The sequence below is a fragment of the Cynocephalus volans genome, chromosome 9 (genome assembly GCF_027409185.1).
Source record: "Cynocephalus volans isolate mCynVol1 chromosome 9, mCynVol1.pri, whole genome shotgun sequence".
Classification (NCBI taxonomy): Eukaryota; Metazoa; Chordata; class Mammalia; order Dermoptera; family Cynocephalidae; genus Cynocephalus; species Cynocephalus volans.
This window is the reverse complement of record NC_084468.1, coordinates 21716124-21735607: the sequence shown is the minus strand read 5'-3', so window position 1 is coordinate 21735607 and position 19484 is coordinate 21716124. Positions and strand designations below refer to the sequence as shown.

General features: G+C 44.3%; 1 protein-coding gene across 1 annotated transcript in view; it reads left to right on the top strand.

The window, feature by feature from the left end:
* The window catches only part of LGI2 (leucine rich repeat LGI family member 2), a 30424-nt gene extending 16258 nt beyond the window's left edge, over positions 1-14166 (top strand). The window contains exons 7-8 of the mRNA XM_063108294.1: positions 1233-1397; positions 8889-14166. Of these exons, the coding sequence (XP_062964364.1) occupies positions 1233-1397; positions 8889-9706 (983 nt within the window). The 3' untranslated portion in view covers positions 9707-14166. The remainder of the gene's footprint in view (positions 1-1232; positions 1398-8888) is intronic.
* Positions 14167-19484: the final 5318 nt, after the last annotated feature.

Here is a 19484-nt window from a genome sequence, read left to right as displayed (position 1 = left end):
CCAGTTAGCATTTATTATGTACCTACTGTGCACCCAGAATGGGGAGGGGGCACTTCCAAAAGCTAACATATATTGAGCGCTCACTTTGTGCCCAGCTCAGTATGAATCACACTACATGATGGGGGAACTAAGACACATTTGGCCTATCAAGAATTCTGCAGTGTGCACTGAAGCATCTCTGGCCAAAGAAATACCGTAAACTTTATTTTTCACGCCTTGTTAGTGTATGGGTTTTTTTGTTTTTTTTGTAGAAACTCTTTCTTCACTGGATTCTCAAGCTACCCCATGCATGAAATATCCCTGCTTCTGAGGGCGTGTACTCTGTTCCTTAGTGATTGTAACTTCCCTACCAAGATTTAATAGAGTGAGTCCGTTGTAGCGCAGGGGAGCACCACGGATAAGGAGCACTAACTTACCACGAAATGTAGGAGCAGACACGTGCTCAGGTAGGAGGGTTCCATGGGGCTCGAAACCCCAGTAGATCTCCTGTTCCTGCTGGCTGTCCAGATCCGAGGCACAGCTATTACGTACCACTGCACCAAGTCCAATAACCATGAGCATACTTAGGTCTTCTGCCCCCTCACCCCACCCCGCCGTGGGCTTTATACACCTCTGAGACCGAAGCAGAGGTTTTTATTTTGTTTCCAGATGTTCAGAGTGCCCTTTGGGGAGTGTAATGTGAGTTCTGAACCTGCAGCGTTTCCCAACAGGGGTAATGCCAAGCTGGGGATTATACCAACAGGTGATAAAAGGGTCCCACCGGCAGGTGAGTTTGAGAAGCTCCACATCAAACAAATCTAAACAGGCTTCTTTCCTGCAGGGACTCTTCTGAGAAGCCCAGCAGGACAGTAGTTCTCAAACGAATGGGACCAGGGCACCCCTTGTCACAGAGTAATTTGCATGACAGTTTTGAGAATGTTGCTCTGGGGCATCCTTTCTGTCTTGTCTTTATGAAAGCCAGGTCTCACCCAATTTGTCTGCAATGTTGAAATCCTTTAGCCGTTCATCTATTAGAAGCTGTGCGTTCAGTCTGACAATCCTGTGCAAGCCAGAACCCTTCTGGAATCTCCCAGAGTAAAATATGCTACAGTGTTTGTGTTGCTTCTCTCCTGTCTTCTTTCTCCCTCCCATTTTTTTTTTAGGACTGATGATAAAAAGGATAGAGGGGTAACGGTGGTTGATAATTTCCACAAGAGATTTTATGAACTTTTTTTTTAAACACCCATTCCCAGATTTTGTCGTTCATCAGACCTTGCCCTACCAGTCGGTTTCGGTGGATACATTCAACTCCAAGAACGATGTGTACGTGGCCATCGCTCAGCCCAGCATGGAGAACTGCATGGTGCTGGAGTGGGACCACATCGAAATGAATTTCCGGAGCTATGACAATATCACAGGTGTGTTGTGGTTTTGATCAGATGTATTGACCTAATTTCAGCACTGCCTAAAGCCCACAAGACAAGAAACAGTCTCTGCCATATGGAGGGAGAACTTGGCCGTCTAACCAGTTAGGGTTGGGGAACACATTCCAGTCCACCCTTGACATTTCTCCAGTTTTGTTCTTGGCATGGCCGATTATTGGTGAAGGCAGAAACCTTAGGTGGTGATCCTTCTGAAAAGGGAGAGTGTGATGGGTTGGAGGTGGTGGGGGCATTTGCTAGTACTGGTGAGAAGCCGTGCCAGGAATCCTTTGGTCCTGAGTGGTTATGGCAGCTTACGACTGCACCAGCTTTTTAGCATTAAATGATACCTTTGACTTTTGTTAAACAGTTAACTAACATGTTAACATGCACACAAACAGACACACAGACGGACACACACACGCTCTATAGCTTGTTCCCAGTGCTTCCTGGCCACGTCCTGGTGATCACTGCTTTTGTTTTATAAGTACATACAAAATAAAGCTAAAGGATCCCTAAATTCAGGCCTTTGGGTTATGATTTGGTTAATGCTTCTTTCCATGTCATGTGGTCCCAGCGTCTTAGTGCTACTAAAAAAGGACTGTCTACTTGCTTTTTAAAAAAGTGGACAAAGTAAAAATAATCTTTCAAAGGTTTCTCATTTATCAACATGCAACTGATGAGAATACTAACTATAAACAGTGCCACAAAAGCCTAATTATCACTCTGTGAGAGGATTTCCTTTGGAGGCTCCTGATGTGGCGTTAGAGCAGTGTTTGACTGTTGCAGTGAGAAGTGCATCTAGGTAGAATCTCTGGGTTAGAAGGCTCCTAGGAATCTCTCAGGCGCCAAGTGGCTTCACAGCAGGTGCAGGGATGTAGGGAGGCAGGGAGAGTGTCGTTTCACCCCTGGGGAGAAGAGCTGCTAATGAGCTAATCTCACAGCACCGAGAGGTCTGCCAGACACGCGCATCCAGATGCTCAGAAGATGCGTTTCAGATGAGCCTGCGTTGCTGTCACCCATCTGGCCACCAAGTACTGAGCTCACCTTCCTGAGAGCCGCTCTCAGAAGTGCAGCCTCAGCACAGAGCGGTGCAGGTGAACCTGCAGGGGAAGCCTCAGGACCTTCAACCCAGTCCATACAAGTATTCAGGGAAGAAGGAGATGAGAGAGGACTTGGTGTCCAAGTGCTTTATGCTTCCCGCTTTTTCCTGACATGGCAGACAGAGGAGGGATGAAAGAGCTGTCCCCTCTGCCTTCGCCCTTACCTCTGCAGCACAGGAGGTGGCAGCAAGGGCAGCTTTGCTCTGTATGAGGAGTTGCAGTGCCCATGTGCTCCGTGGGCCAGCAACTGGGAGCCCACGACAGCCCCTTAAGCTATGACTCGGGGTTGCCTTCCATAGGTAGAGGACAAAAGCCCTCTTCTCAAGAGACAGGTGGCATATGGACTATAAAGAGCTCAGGTTTTGAAACCCGAGGAACGTGGGTTGTGTTCCTGACTCAGCCGTGTATGAGCAAGTGCCTATGGCTTCTGAGGCTTGGTTTCCTCCTCTGTGAAATGGGGAGTTAGGAGGATTTGCTGAGTGCTGAGCAGCAAGCAAGCCCTTCTGGATGCTGGCTTCCTTCTCACAACAAATGAGGAAATCCAGGCTCAGGCTGAGTCAGCTGCTGTTTGTTCAGGGGCACAGCCCGGGATCTGTCATGGCTGCACCTTACCCCTTCCTTCTCCCAGATTGACTTTGGGAGGGAGGGACTGAATTCCCCTCCACCTGCTCCACCAATGCACTGCAGTGGGTGACATCCCCAAGTTCACTCACTCATTCATTCATTTACTCATTTGTTCACTCATAAAGATTTCCTGAGCACTTGCTCTGAGCCAGGTGTGTGCTAGGTGCTGAGGACATAGCAGTGAACAAACCAGAAAAAAACTGCCCTCAAGGAGTTTACATTCTATTGGGAGAGAGAGAGAGAGACAATAAGAAAGACAAATAACTGTAATTTATAAAAAAACTTATCAGACAGCAGTGTGCTAATGAGAAACAAGCTGAGGAAAGATTTGGAGTACTGGTTATGGAAGGATTGAAATTGTGGGTAGAGGGTCCAGTAAAGGCCTCATCAAGAAAATGCTATTTGAGTAGGACCTGTCGGACATGAGGGGTTTGTCCCCAAGGAGGAAGAGCATCCCAGGCAGAGGGAACAGCAGGTGCAAAGGTCCAGAGGTGGGAGGGTTTCTTCCCTGTGTGAGGAGCATCCAGGGGGCTGGTTTGGCACAAGCAAATGAGCCAGGGAAGGAGCTGCAGTTGACGAGTCAGAGAAGTCAGAAGCGCTGCTCATGGGGGGCCTCGCAGGTCTTCGGATGGACATGGGCTTTGGCTCTGAGTGCTCTGCAGGGCCACGGAGTGTTTGTGCAGAGGCAACAGGGCTGCGCAGGGGGATGCAGGTGCCCTGCACAGAGGGCTGGGTTGCATCCAGCTACTGGTTTGAGAGGAGCCTTTGCTGGGTGGGAAAGGGGAGCAGGGGACAAAGGACAAAGGCAGAAGCAGAGTGACTAGTTAAGAAGTTAGGCAAGAATCCAGAATCCAGGCAAGTGTCCAGAGGTGGTGGGAAGTGCTCAGTGCAATCCAAGTGGGTGTGCAGTGACACAGCCCGGGCTGGGCCTTGCTTGTTTCCAGGGACTCCTCAGCACCCAGTCTCCAAGGCTGAATCTTCCCAGAGCTGGGTAGCCCCAACATGAAGCCCACCTGGATCTCTTTTCACAGCCAAGCCCAAGAAATGAGATACAACAGTGTGGCAGTTCCACTTATGAGCTCCAACATCAGACTGGTTTTGGAAAAGCCAGGCTCCAGCTCTTACTAGCTGGTGACCTTGGCCAAGTTATTTAGTTTGCATGAACCCCTTTCATGTGTAACATGGGAATTTGAGAATTTCCATTTCATCTGTACAGTGGGATGGGCATGCTGCTGGACTCAGGGATATCGTAGTGATTTAGTGGGGTAACGTGCACAGCAGTATGGTGCCTGGCCACAAATGTTCACTTTATCAGTTGGGGGTAAAATAAGAGCAGCCCTCCTCTTCCCTCCCAGGCACTAACTTTTTGGCTTTAATTAAAACCTCTGCACAACTTTTGTAAGCCTAGGGAACACAGGGACTAGCAGAGACTGGCCCAAGGGAAGCAGGGCAAGGGTGTGGTTACAGAATAGTGTGGATCTATTATAATAGCTGGGTGGAGAAAGGCGTGTCTCTTGGTAGCTGGAATTGAGCTGGGGAGAAAGAAAGCCCTACAGCACATGTGGGTAAGGAAGGGCATAGCCCTGGGAACCACTTGCCTTGAATAAGAATGAGGTAAACATGGACTGTTCTTCCCTCACTGGGCCGCACATGAGTCATTGGTCATCTTGTTTGGCCATGGGGTGATCCCAGAGTCGGCAAGGGCTAGGCAGGAGTTCTTCAATCCAAGCCCAGCAAGACTGGGGCTCTCAGGAACCAGAAGGGCACTTGCTTACTCCTTCGCAGCTCTGGTAACCATGGTGTGGAAGGGACAGCTCCATCTGTCCATCTGTCTCCAAGGAGAGAGAGACCCATGGTCATGTTCACCCCAACGTTTGCTCCTTACTTCTTGTTCTCTTCATGTTTGTTTTCAGGTCTCCCAGTTTTGATTTATTTTGTTTGCCTTTTGATTTCCACATGCTGAGTATGTTCCAACTGGTAATTCCTCTTCCTACACTAAAACACGCACATGCGCCCATGCACGCACACGCACACAATGATTTCTGCTGCTACCAATAATTCCGTAGACTAAAAGTGTTTACCTGGACAGAGGCATTATGAAGCATCTCCAAGAAAGGAATTCTTTCTCTGTCTTGCGGCCCCTCATCTGTGACAGGAAGACCTCTAGGATGCTTCTGGGCATTTGGGGCCTCCACAGCCAGGCCACTCAGGAAGGGATGAGGAGCATGCACTCTCAATCAGTGTTGGCAGGATGGAGATCCATGCAACTTTTGCAGAGCAGTTTGGCAGTTTAAACCCAAAATCCTTAAAAATGTACACATTTGCACCAGTAATTCTTACATTAAGCAACACTGCCAGTTGGTTTCAAAATGTGTTGTTTAACAATATGTTAAGAGAAACATGTTATTTAATAATAATGAAAAGCTAGAAATAACTGCCATGTCCAACAGTGGGGGATTAGTTAAATAAAATGTGGTGCATCTATGCAATAGAATTCTATGTGATGTTTAAAAAAATCAAGTTGTAGAAGATTCAATAACATGGGAAAATGTTCACAACATAGGGGTCACATGAAAAAAAATGTAGTTTATAAGAAGTGTATCTGTAGTATAAGCCCTGATTATCTTTAAAGAAGCATATTTGAATATGCGTACAGCTTAAATATTAAAGAAATATATCAAGATTTTTTTTTATGTTTGCAGTACAAATGGTTTTTGTTTTCTTCTTTGTGATTTTTGGTACTTTGGTGGTGGACAGTAGACTAAAGCCAAACTCCCTGGATTTGAATCCCAGGGTCTACCACATACTAGCAGTGTGACTTTGTACAAATTGCTTAATCTTTCTGTGGCTCAGCTTCACCCTTTGTAAAATGAGAATAATGATGATAAGAGTAGTACCTGCTTTATATGGTTGTTGTAAGGATCAAATGAGTAAGTATATATTAAGTACTGAGAGCAGTGCCTGATCATTAGTACATACTTTATAAGTTTTACCTATTACTATTTTCAAAATTTGCTTTGGTGAACATTTAACACTTTTATCTTCAGAAACAAAAATGCAATCATTTGTTTTATAGAAAGGAAAGGGATCAGGTTTTTGCAGGGAGGTCAAAGCAGTGAAAAAGAAAAGCAAATACCACTCTGAAAACCAATCACTGCCTGCCCCTAAAGTTAATCCTCAGGACGGAAATTGGGTAATTATCCCGGTAGTTTACAGACCGAATTCACTTTGGTCCAAATTACCTAGAAAATTAAGGGAAAGAAATAACTTGTAATTGAATGATCTAGATCAAGAGTCAGTAGTCTTTTAGATGTGGGTGGTCGGTCCTCTTGCTTGTTGCTTAGTCTTCTAGAATGGGCAATTTGGGGAGGGTCTGGGGCAGTGGGAGAGGATGCTAGAAGGTGACCCAGAGAGGACAGTCACCACTGAAAATGGTCCCCTTTCCCTGCAAAGTTCTAGTTTTGTGACGCCAGAGCTAGATCATGCAGACTGTTGTTCGTTCTGTAGGTATTTATGCAGTGCCTGGGCAAGCACCGAGGGGCAAGGTCTTTTGATGATCGAGACAATTGCTTCAATTATCCAATAATGATAGTACTAATTGTTAACCAGCCAGTAGCTCTGAACTAAAAATGCTTGACTTGAATTATCTCGTTTAGTCTTTGCAGTCACCCTGTAAGGTCAGCACTGGTAACATCATCAATCTCATTTTATTGATGAGAAACTTTAGCACAGAGGGTTGGGGTAACGGGCACAGGTCCAGAAAGCTTACGAGGTGCAGGGCTGGGTTTTGGACCTCAGCCACCTGATCTTAAGGTTTAGACACTACTCTATTCTGCCTCCACTCATCTTCCTTTGGCTCTGGAAATCAGAAGAGTCCAAAGTTCTTTGAAGACCTTGGAGATTTTTTTTCTCCCGCTTCTGTGACCTGACTCCCACTTTTTTACCTCCCCTTACCCCCCAAGAGAAGGAGCCCATGTAATTGCCTCATTCTGCCATATAGAGTCAGGAAATACTCTTTTTTAAAAAGGATATAAAATAAAAAAATTTTTTAATTGGCAAAAATTGTATATATTTATTGCATACAACGTATTTTGAAATATGTATACATTGCCGAATGGCTAACTCAAGCTGATTATATACTTTTTTTGAATAGCATGAAGATAGTTCATTTAGCGTCTTAGTGACTTTTCTGAATTGTATGCCAGACTCTGAAGATTGCACAGACCCTGAAGACCTCACATACTTACCCATTTCTATGGAGGCACATTTTTAAAAGATTTTTTTAAAAAATTTTTAATTATGGTAAAATACACATAACATAAAATTTACCGTCTTAACCAATTTTTAGCCTACTGTTCATTAGTGATAGATACATGGTTGTACAGACAATCTCCAGTGCTCTTTTCATCTTGAAAAACTGAAACTCTGTACCCATTAAACAGCAAGTTCTCATTCCCCTCCCCCGGCCTCTGCCACTGTCCCTTTACTTTCTGTCTCCATACATCTGACTACTTTAGGGACCTCATCTAAGTGAAATCATGCTGTATTTGTCTCTTTTCATCTTTTCGTGACTGGCTTATTTCTATCCATGCTGTAGCATATGGCAGGACTTCCTTCCTTTTTAAGGCTGAATAATATTACATGGAATGTATGTATCACATTTTGTTTATTCATTCATTCACTGATGAGCTCTTGGGTTGCTTCTACTTTTTGGCTGTTGTGAATAATGCTGCTATGAATGTGGGTGTCTTAGTCTGTTTGGGCTGCTGTAACAGAATACCATAGACTGGGTGGCTTATAAACAATAGAAATTTATTTCTCACAGTTCTGAAACCTAGAAAGTCTGAGATCAAGATACCAGCAGATTCCACGTCTGGCAAGGGCCCACTTCATAGCTGGCTGTCTTTTTGGTGTGTCCTCTCATGGTGGAAGGGCAGAGGGACCTCTCTGAGGTCTCTTTGTGAGGGCACTAATCCCACTCATGAGGGCTCCACCCTCATGACCAAATAACCTCCTGTGCTAGTCTGTTTTTGTTGCTTATAACAAAATACACAGAACTGGGTGATTTATAAGAAAAACTAAATTTATTGCTTACGGTTTTGGAGGCTTGGTAGTCCAAAGTCCAAGGAACACATCTGGTGGTGGTGACAGTGACCCAGGGGTCTCACATCGCAAGATGGCAGAAGCAGAGAGAACAGAGACTAAGCTCCTCATTCACTCTGTTTTAAAGCCCTCAGAACCACGCCCCTCATTACCATTATTAATCCATTCACTAAGGCATGGTCCTACAATCTAATTGCCTCTTTGAGGCTCTACCTTTTAATTACCATAATAGGATTTCCTACCCTCTTAACAGCCACAGTAGGGGCCAAATTTCTAATACATAAAACTTGGGGGACACAATTCAAGCTTCAAGTGAGTTTTGGGGGGACATAATTCAATCCACTACACCTCCCAAAGACCCCACATGCAAATACCATCACATTGGAGATTAGGTTTTAAAATATGGATTCTGGGGGGACACAAACATTTGGTCTTTAGCATTGGGTGTACAGATATCTCTTCTAGTCTCTGCTTTCAATTCTTTTGGGTATATACCAAGAAGTGGAATTGCTGGATCATACGGTAATTCTACTGTTTTCCATAGTGGCTGCACCATTTCACATTCCCACCAGCAGGACACGAGGCTTTCAACTTCACTATGGAGGTGCATTTTTAACGGTAGCCACACTAATCTCCTTTCCTTTCTTTTGGAGCACAGGTCAGTCCATCGTGGGCTGTAAGGCCATCCTCATTGATGACCAGGTCTTTGTGGTGGTAGCCCAGCTCTTCGGTGGCTCTCACATTTACAAATATGATGAGAGCTGGACCAAGTTTGTCAAATTCCAAGACATAGAAGTCTCTCGCATTTCCAAGCCCAATGACATCGAGCTGTTTCAGATTGACGACGAGACGTTCTTTGTCATTGCAGACAGCTCTAAAGCTGGCCTGTCAACGGTTTATAAGTGGAACAGCAAAGGATTCTACTCTTACCAGTCTCTGCACGAGTGGTTCAGGGACACAGACGCAGAGTTTGTTGACATAGATGGAAAGTCACATCTAATCCTGTCCAGCCGCTCCCAGGTCCCCATCATCCTCCAGTGGAACAAAAGCTCCAAGAAATTTGTCCCCCATGGTGACATTCCCAACATGGAGGACGTGCTGGCTGTGAAGAGCTTCCGAATGCAGAACACGCTTTACCTGTCCCTCACCCGCTTCATCGGGGACTCCAGGGTCATGAGGTGGAACAGTAAGCAGTTTGTGGAGATCCAGGCTCTTCCATCACGGGGGGCCATGACCCTGCAGCCCTTTTCTTTTAAAGATAATCACTACCTGGCCCTGGGGAGTGACTATACGTTCTCCCAGATCTACCAGTGGGATAAAGAGAAGCAGCTATTCACAAAGTTCAAGGAGATTTATGTGCAGGCGCCTCGTTCATTCACAGCTGTCTCCACCGACAGGAGAGATTTCTTTTTTGCATCCAGTTTCAAAGGGAAAACAAAGATTTTTGAACATATAATTGTTGACTTAAGTCTCTGAAGGTGTGATTGGTGAATTTAAAAGACATGTAGCATTAGCTCACAAGAGAGGACCAAGAAGAAAAAATAAATACATAAATAAAAGCCAGGTTCAGAGCTCTGAAATTAAAAATGCACTGAGGAAATAGAAGTTTTCAAACTTTTTAGAACTCACATTTTAATCAGGGATTGCATTTATTGGCTAACTGCATGACATGCCCATCTACCATTTAAAAAGACTTTTTAAAGTGTAATTTCTGAGAAAAGAGTACAGTATTTACTCTTACCATCTAGAAAAGTAATGTGCTTTTTCTTTTGTTTTAATGAGGAAGGAGAAAATTGGGTAAGATGAGACAGTTCTTATAATGAAATAATAATAATAATAATAACCCTAAACATACTGTAGGCCCTTTTCTTTCCATTTAGCAATCTTTTTTGGTAGGAACTCTTAAAGCCAAAGTCAGCTGAAAAGATTTGCTGATGATTAGTTTAAAAATCATGTAACATTCAGCAATGCTATTTTGAGCCATCCTAGTTTCCTGAAAGGAATGCCCAGCCTTCCTGAACCCTCCTTAATGGCAGAGCCTTACATATTTCGTTGGTTCACACAGATGCTCGGCATGAGTATGTTAACAATCAAATGTTTGACATTGCTTCCTTTGCCACAAAGAAAATATTTGGTAACGCATGTCCAGGCCCAGCATGGGCTGTAGGCTCAGGAGTGAGACAAAGGAATATTCCCCTCTTCGTTGTGATTCAAAGCTGACCCTGGTGGTGGCTGGAGCAGTTACTGCTTGTTCGATACTCTCCAGATTCACCTGCTTCTCCGAATCCATCCTTTGAGTTTGTGGGTACCCAGCAGACAGGCCAAAGACTGAATGGTGCTTTTTATTCTGTCCTTTAGAGGGGTGAAACAAGTATTTCCATCTGATGAGCATTTGGTAGAATTTTTGAAGTGAGATTTTATGGAGTCAAAGAGGATTTTACACAGATCTCAATGTTCTTTGAAACCTAGAGGTGGCCCTTTGATTTATGCATGTCCTTGCCCTCTGGACAACTTAATATTTCAAGTAATTGAATACCAGCCTGCCTACCTGCCCACCTGCCTACCTCCCTACTCATAAAACTGTCCTGCTTTGTTGAGTGGCTGATATTGCTGCTGCCAGCGCAGCCCTACTGAAGGTGCTGCAGACACCAGATCACAACCCGGGACACTCATGACAGTAATGCTCTTTCCTCTCTCAGTACTTTAGCAAGGGAACCCCCACGGTGCCCACACGCTCACACAGGGCTGTGTGTTGGCAGAGGTCATTCTGTACAGGATGGGTGTCTTAGGCTGATCAGTAGGGACCAGCTTTGGAGCCAGACAAGCTGAATGCCACAGACCAGGTCGGCAGTCAGGGTACCAGGTGGCCTATTTCAAAATGGGCCTCTCTGGTGTGGACAGTAAGGAAGCTTCTGGAGTCTGGTTTTGTGAAAGGCTTCTAGCAGCTGTTCTGCTTCGTTAGCAGACTATGAAGTGAATGCTTTTAGGGGTAGCTCTGAAAGAGTAATCCAACAACCTCTCTTCTAGCCACGAAAGTAGCACAATCACATTGTACTGTATTATTTTTTAATGATGATTATTTGCCACATTGTGAGTAGGTAGATATTTTGCCACAAATATGAATGTGTTTGTTGTTTCCTGATTTTAAGTAATGCAGACCAAGGCAATAAACAGCACTCAGAGAATGATGTATTGATGTCACATCAGCACTGTTGGGTACATTCTGGGACAGCAAGTGGAGGTTTCCAGCCCAGGAAACCAGGGATTTTACTGAACAAACTCACCCACATATAGTAGTGTTCTTGCTTGAAACTTTTTTGTTAAATACCAAGCAAACAGGAGAAAAGTGGTTTGTTTTCGTTTTTAAAGCACAGATCACTCTTCTGCATTCTTTTACCTCCTTGGTTTATTTGAATTGAGTGCAAATGTCCAGATCTCTGCATCAGAGGCTGAAAGTGGGACAGCTGTGCCTTCCTTTGGCTGCGAAGATGGGCAAGCTATTCTTTCTGGGGCATGGAACTCTTCAGACAAGCCTGGGCAAAAAAAGGGGTTCTTGGCACAGTGTAGGAGACATTTAGACAGTCCCAGCACTTGTGCCAGGTGGAAATGATGTTCTCGGTTCCAGCCGCTTGGAGAGATGGCAACTGGGACATCTCACAGGGCTGCTACTGCAAAGCAGTACCAATGTCCCAGCTGTACCTCTAAGGGTGAAGTCAGGGGCTAACCATCTGCACTCACTACTCTGGTAACCATCTAGATTCTGGAAAACCAGGAATCACAGGGTGCCAGGCTTGGGCTGGTGGGACTTGTTGAATCCGGATGGGGCATTAGAGGGTGGAAGAAAGATGGAAAACAGATGACGGGGTGGGGTGTGAGAGGCAGGTAATCCACACAGCTGCAATCAGCTTTTCTTTCCTTTTTCTTTTAAGAACATTTTATACAAGACTAGAGCCTGCACTCTACAGAGTGCCTGTGCTGTGGGAGGAGTTATTTGTTCTGGCCAGCTTACCAAAGGAGCATAGATGTTCTTGGCACGCAGTGGTGGAAGCTTTGCTTCATTAATCTTACTGCTCCATCCCAAGAGTCCCTGAGGTTTTAAACAATTTCTGCAAGAAGATTTCACCGAGTAATAACATAAAATAAAAAACTAACCAAACAACAATGACAAAAGCCCAAAGCAGAGAACACATGGAACCATTCCCTGTGGTGATAAGCTAGAGGAGGGGCCCCTCTTGCTTCTTCCTTCCTTCCCATCACCCATGGGGTGGTCAACAGCTCAGCTGGTTTCTTTATAATCTCCATGGCTGGCCTCCAGGACTGATTCCTCTGCGTAGGCTTTAAAGCTACTGCCTGAGAGGGAAGACTTGCCCCAGACTCCTTATAAAGACTCTAAAAACAAATCTCAGATGTGAAGAGCACTGTGTTGATCTCATTCGTTCATGATAGTTCCTCAGTTTACTAGAGGACAGCTATCTTCTAATTTCAAAGAGAAGAAAACAGGCACAAAATCTAAGTGGATTGCCTGCCTGTGGTTATCCAATAGTGAATGGCAGAGCTAGAACTTTCCCTCTGAACAGCAGGCATTGTATTCTCTTTCAATGACACTCTGCTCTGCCCTTTCAAAGGAAGACTTTCATTTTTATCATGATTTTGAATATAGCAGCACCTTGAGATAAAATACAAAATGCAGCAAAATATGTGTAGCCAGAAGGAAAATCACATTGAATAGACACCATTCACTCTACCCATCCATTTAACAATTAGCAAAGATGGAACTGATATTACATGCAAGGAGCTACTCCTGAAAGTCTTCCAGAAATTTCGACAGTTTTCTGTTGTTCTAAAGAGAACTTCTAGCCGGCACGGTTGTTTCTTCCCCCACACAGCTATGGGAGGGATGCTAACATTGAGCCACATCTGGTTCTTGTCACAATGTCCACCAGATAAACAAGAAGAGATCTATGATGGAAAAATTCAAAACCCAAACACAAATGATGATGAACTGCTCAGCCTTTCGAGGGCCACGGGAAATGGCAATGTTGCATTTTTCTTCCCTGTGGAGTGAGAGGCTATGTATTTTTAGGAAAGAAATCAGCGTGGGATGCTGGAGGTTTGGCTGCCAGGAGCACTCAGGATGGAAATTTCTCTGGCCGGGGGGTATAATGAAAGAGAGATGAAGGTCTGCAGGAGGGGAGTCTATTTGCATGCCACCTAAAGAAAATCTCTTTAGCAGGCTTCCTGATTCGTCTGCAGAGGTGTCAGCCCCTCGTTTGCAGCTTCAGAAGAAAGTTCTCTAATTAGGCGGTGGCCAAAGATTCTGTTCAACAGCACCCTGAAGGGGGATGCAAAAATCCAATTGCAGATGTGATAAGTAAGGCTGTCCAGGCTTGGGGGACACTGAAAAGGGAAATGGCACAGATGGCTGTGGAGGAAACTCTTTTGGGAACGTAGAAATAAACTGGAAAAAAAGAGGAAGTGATAATGATTTGCTTTGCCTCAGCCAGGCAAGCAGAGTGTAGAATGACCAGGAAAATTAAAGCATCCCAATTATTAATGAAGAGAACCAAGTGTAGTACTAATTTTAAATAAGAGTTATATTGTAAAGCCACTGAGATCTAAACCAAGGCACTCTCATCTTACTCTACTCCATTGCTTTGTGTCAGAATCTACCTTTTTTCTAGCAGGAAACGGTGCATTCCCTATCAGTCCCTTTGACTATCAGGAATGTATAAGAACTGTGATAAAAATAGGCCAATATACCATTTGGTACCATTTATATGTATTTTAAATGTATAACTTAGGTAAAATAAGAATAATTTATATGTATATGGAAACAAGTTTTGCAGTATGCAGGCTGCAGTGGGTGCATTTTAAGTCTGTACATATACTTAACTCTTTTTGGTAAATAGAGTTAACAAATGATATGCCTCTTAATTCGATATATTCTGTAAGTCTATGAATAAAAAGTAGTTCCTACCTAATATGGCTTTGATCTCTGATCTGCTAAAAGTGGATATGTCCACTTGAGTCACAGAGTTGGAGGGATGCCCGTGATGGGCTGCTGAGGGACAGCAGTATCTTCTGGCTCACTCCCTGTTTAAATGGAAGATGGGCACCATGGGGACCTTTTGTTGCTTTTATTTGGAAACTAAAAAGTCACTGAAAATTCACTGATGAACGTTACAGTTACACCTCTACCTGATCTGTGGAATCAGAATCCTGCTGGATTGATAAAGAATGCTAAGAATCTCTGGGTATCATCTGATTTTACATGATAAGAAGGAGGTGAAATTAAAAGATACTCATTGGGTGGACTGAACCATGAACTCCTCGAGGGCAGGACTTCTGACTTCTCTGCCTATCTGGGGTCTAACCTGGCACATAGTAGGTGTATAGTCCATGCTTGCTGCATGTACCTTAATTTAAGACCCATGTGGTTTAGTTGGATAAATAAAGGGTCAAAAACCCAAATCACATTTGGCTGTGTACTTCCTGTGTGCCAAGTATTTTGATACACTGTGAGGTTTTTTTAAAAGTTCAAGAACAGAGTTCTTGCCCTCATGGGACTTACAATCTAGTTAAGAAAGAAAGTCATAACTACATGAAGCTATAGTCAACGATACAAGATCTAGATAAGATTCTGCTTCATAAAACAGTGTGTGACTGTACAATGAATGAAACAGTTAGGGTTGTGTATCAGTCAGGGTTCCCCAGAGAGGCAGAACCCATAGGATATGTATATAAATATAGGAGAGGGAACTTATTAGGGGAATTGGTTTACGTGATTGTGAAGGCTAAGGAGTCCCACTATAAGCCATCTGCAAACTGGAGGCCGATAGTGTGGCTCAGTCCAAGTCCAAAGGCCTCATAACCAGGGAAGCAGATGGTGCCTTTGGTGTAAGTCCTGGAACCCAAAAGCTGAAGGGTCTTGAATTCTTATGTCCACGGACAAGAGCAGAGCATATCCCAGCTCCAGTGGATAGAGAGAGCAATTTGCCCTTTTCCTCTGATTTTGTTCTCTCCTGTCCCCCAGAGGATTGGATGGTGCCTACACATACTGAGGGCAGATCCTTCCCATGCAGTCCACCCAGGCCCACATGCTAATCTCTTCTGGAAACATCCTTATGGACACACCTAAAAAGAAATGTACGGGTTTTGCACTATTCTTTAACCAAATTGACACCTAGAATTAACCATCACGGGATGATAACCAAATATTTAACAACTGTATGGCATGGCACTGTATTGGTTTTCTATTGCTAAGTAACAACTTATCACAAATGTGGTGGCCTAAAACAAAACCTGTTCATTAGCTCACAGTTCCCATGGGTGAGGAGCCCAGGCATAGTGTGGGTGGTCTGACAAGGCTGCCATCAAGGTGTTGGCCAGACTGCATTCTTACTTGAAGGTGCACCCAGGGGAAGATCTGCCTGTAAGCTCGCCCAGGTTGTTGGCAGAATTGGTTTTCTCAAGATTATTTGACTAAGGTCCCTGCTTTCTTGCTGACTGTTGGTTGAGGGCCTCTTTAAGCTTCTAGAGGTTGCCCACAGTTCCTTGCCATGTGGCCTTGTCCATAGGTCCTCTGATGACATAACTGTTGGCTTCTTCAAAGTCATCAGGAGTTTCAGAAGTGATACCCAATCCCTTTTGCTTTATTCCATTGGTTTGAAGCAGGTCACAGATTCTGCCCTCACTCAAGGGGAGGGAATTATACAATAACATGAATCATGGGAGTGCAGAGGGGTTCACCTTAAGGTGCATCCACCACAGGTACCAACCAGACAGAATGGATGCCCAGCTGATCAGGATAAATACTAACTGCAAACCACCATTTACACGTATCCAGTTCATTTGGGTGGAATACGAGGAGAATAAATAAATACTATTTATTCTCCTATGAATAAGTTCATAGAAGAAAAGGTCATGGCAGGCCAGGGGAAGCACACTTTTGACCAGGATAGAGGGGTCATTATTGTTTTACCATTATGTCATTGTTTTTTGTTTGTGGAGAAGTGTAAAAAAGAACTAAATTTCTCCAAACCTGCAAGTCAGGAGCTCATTAAGACAGAGACCAATCCTAATATCTCAGTGCATTTCATGTTGGCACTAAAGTGCTCTGTGTAAGTTGACCAGTCCCATCTAGGGCGAGCACACTTCTTTTCTCCACTTCTCAGAGAGCTCATTGGGGATTAACCATCTGTGGAGAATTGGAGGTATAAGTCATGTGTCACCTTCATTGATCACCTGCCATTGCAATTGGCTTCTGTGCCTACCTCCCAGACAGGACAGACCTTTATTAACCGGGGGTTAATTGGCACACGTGACTTTTTCCAACAATTGGGTAGCAGAGCTGAGACTGAAGGCCTTGGACAAACCACACCTCCTGGCCACTGCTGTAGGCAGCCTCTTGCTAAACATGAACTGCTTCTGCTTCTTCTGCCTTCAGCCAGACAGTGAACCAAGGCCACGTAGGAAGAGTGGCTGACAATTGCTGTGGATTGAATGTTCCCCAAAACTCACTGAAGCTTGACCTCCATTGTAACAGTGTTAAGACGGTGGGAAATCAGGCTATGGCAGTGTTGAAAGGTGGGGCCTTGAAGAAGTGACTGGATCGTGAGGACTATGCTCTCATGAATGGATTAATCTATTCATGGAGCAATGGGTTCGTGGTTTAGTGGGTTGTCATGGGAGTGGCACTTACAGCTTTAAAAGGAGAGCAAATGAGCATGTTAGGGAGCTCTTGCCATTCTTGCCATGTGACACTCTGCATTGCCACAGGGCTCTGTAAGGAATCCCCACTCAGAAGAAGGCCTTCAACAGAGGCACCCCCGAACTGTGGACTTCCCAGCCTCCCAAAGTGTAAGAAGTAAGCTGTTTTATTATAAATTACCCAGTTTCTGTTATTCTAAGTGACAGAAAATGAACTAATACAACAGTAATGGAAATGTTACCCCAGAGTCCCCAGTACATGCTAGAATCTGTATGTGAGTCTGGTATGGGTCAGACGTGTCCCCCAAAAGTTCATGTATTGGAAACTTAATCTCCATTACAATAGTGTTAAGAGGATGGGAAATCCTATTATGGGAATTGAAAGGTGGAACCTTTGAGAGGTGATTAGATTGGGAGGACTGTGCCCAATGTGAATGGATTAATCTGTTGATGGTTTAATGGGTGATCATGGGCATGGTTCTGATGGCTTTATCAGGAAAGCGAGTGAGAAGCTTAGCTCTTTCTTGCTCAGCCATTATTGCCATGTGATACCCTGAGTTGTTGAGTCACCACCAGAAACAAGGCCCTCACCAGATGAGTTCCCTGGACCTTGGACTTCCCAGACTCCAAATTGTGAGAAATAAACTTTTTTTCCTTATACATTACCCAGTTTCAGGTATTCTCTTATCAGCAACAGAAACAGACTAATACAGAGCCCCAAAGCTCCTGCACACACCTCCAGGTGTCTATTCCAGGAAGTCCATGAAAAGCCAAGAGAGGAAGAACAGCTAAGTTCTCTTCTTTTTCCATTATTAGGGCAGAGAATAACAAGTCTAGCTCTCTGTGCTCCACCCTGCACCATCCATCACTCCCAGGAATGACACAGAGCTGTTCTCAGCATCTCCAATTGTGGGACTGAGGGATTCCAGGTTGTGTCGCCAGCCCAGTCGGTTCTGCCATCTCCCTGTTTGCTTTCAAGGGGACTGTGAGCTGAAGAGCAAATAAGAGTAGGGCTGGGGCCTCGGGAGAAAGTAGCTCTCTTGACACTTGTCTTGGGCCCAGCCTCAACTCTCTGCTCACCCCTGTGTGATTCACTTCTAGCCTCCTGTGTTTGTTTCTCCTGACCCATCTAAGAATTCTGGACACATTGCAACTCCAAAATATTTTAATTTCAAGTTTACATCATTTTTCTGTCCATTTGGGTTGCAGCATCCTGGCTCATAAATCATGTGAAAATCTCAATAATCTTTTCACTTATGTCTTTTCAGCTATTATTTGAGTACCTACTGTGTGAACAGCACTGTGCAAGGGACTGACAATACAAAAGTCTTAAGATACAAAAGCATTTAAGAAGCTTTAAAAATAGCACTTCTTGCTATTTTACATTTGTGGTGGAAATTCTCAGGGAATGTGAATGTAACCCAAATAAACAATAGGAGCCATGTGATCCACTCTCACCACACTGTAGCACTTAATGAAACAGCCCAAAAACCAGATAATAAATACAAGTAATTCTGATCTTAATAAAGACTCTATCCGCAAGTGTCCCCGGAAGAAGAGGAAAGCCTATTCATAACTGTCCGCGCACTGCTTCTGAAATCGTCTCTCCAAACCTCTTGCTCTCCAAACTCATGCCAGCAGCAGCCCCCATCCTTTCTCTCCAGTCCTCAGCAAAACTCTCCTTTATCTCACCACTGCCTCTGTTGCCTGGTCCTCTTCCCCATTTCTCCACATCCGTTTTCCTGAGCAAACAATAAAGGGAAAGAAGCTCCAAATATTTAAACATTTTAATATATTTTATTCTTGCTATTATAAATTCAGTATTTAATATTCTTCTGCCTCTGCTTCTCTCTTCCTGCACCATGTTATGTGTGGTGATTTTAAAATACGATTGCAACTTCTTTGATGCCTCTGCTTTCGAGAGGTGTGCCTGGTTTCCCTTCCCTGGAGTGTGAGCTGTGCTTAGTGACTCACTTCTAAGGAGTAGAATGTGGCAAAAGTGTTGCTGTGTGACTTCTGAGATAGGTCTTGGATTGCTCACTCTGAGGGAGGTCAGCCACCATGTTGTGAAATACTCTAGCAGCCTGTTGAGATACCCACACAGGAGGAACTGAGGTCGCCCGCCACAGCCAGCCCCATGTGAGCAAACCATCTTGGAAGTGGACCTGTCAGCTGCAGTCAAGCCTTCCGATGACTGAAGATCTGGCCAGAGCCTTGACTGCAACCTCAGGAGAAACCCGGTGCCTCTAAGCCACTCCTGCATTCCTGATTCACAGAAACTCTGTGAAATAATAAGCGTTTATTGTTTTAAGCTGCTGAGTTTTCGAGTAATTTGTTTTGCAGTAATGTGTGACTAATACGCCCCCATTTTTATTGGCTAATAAGGAATGAGGTTGCTACCAAATGAATCCATTAATTTGAGAAAGTTTGGGAACCAACACATACACCACACCACACCCACAACCACCCCCAGCCCCCACTGTACACGGGTGCCATTTCCACAAACAATTCATGCCCAGGTTGATATATGCCTCATGAGTAAACA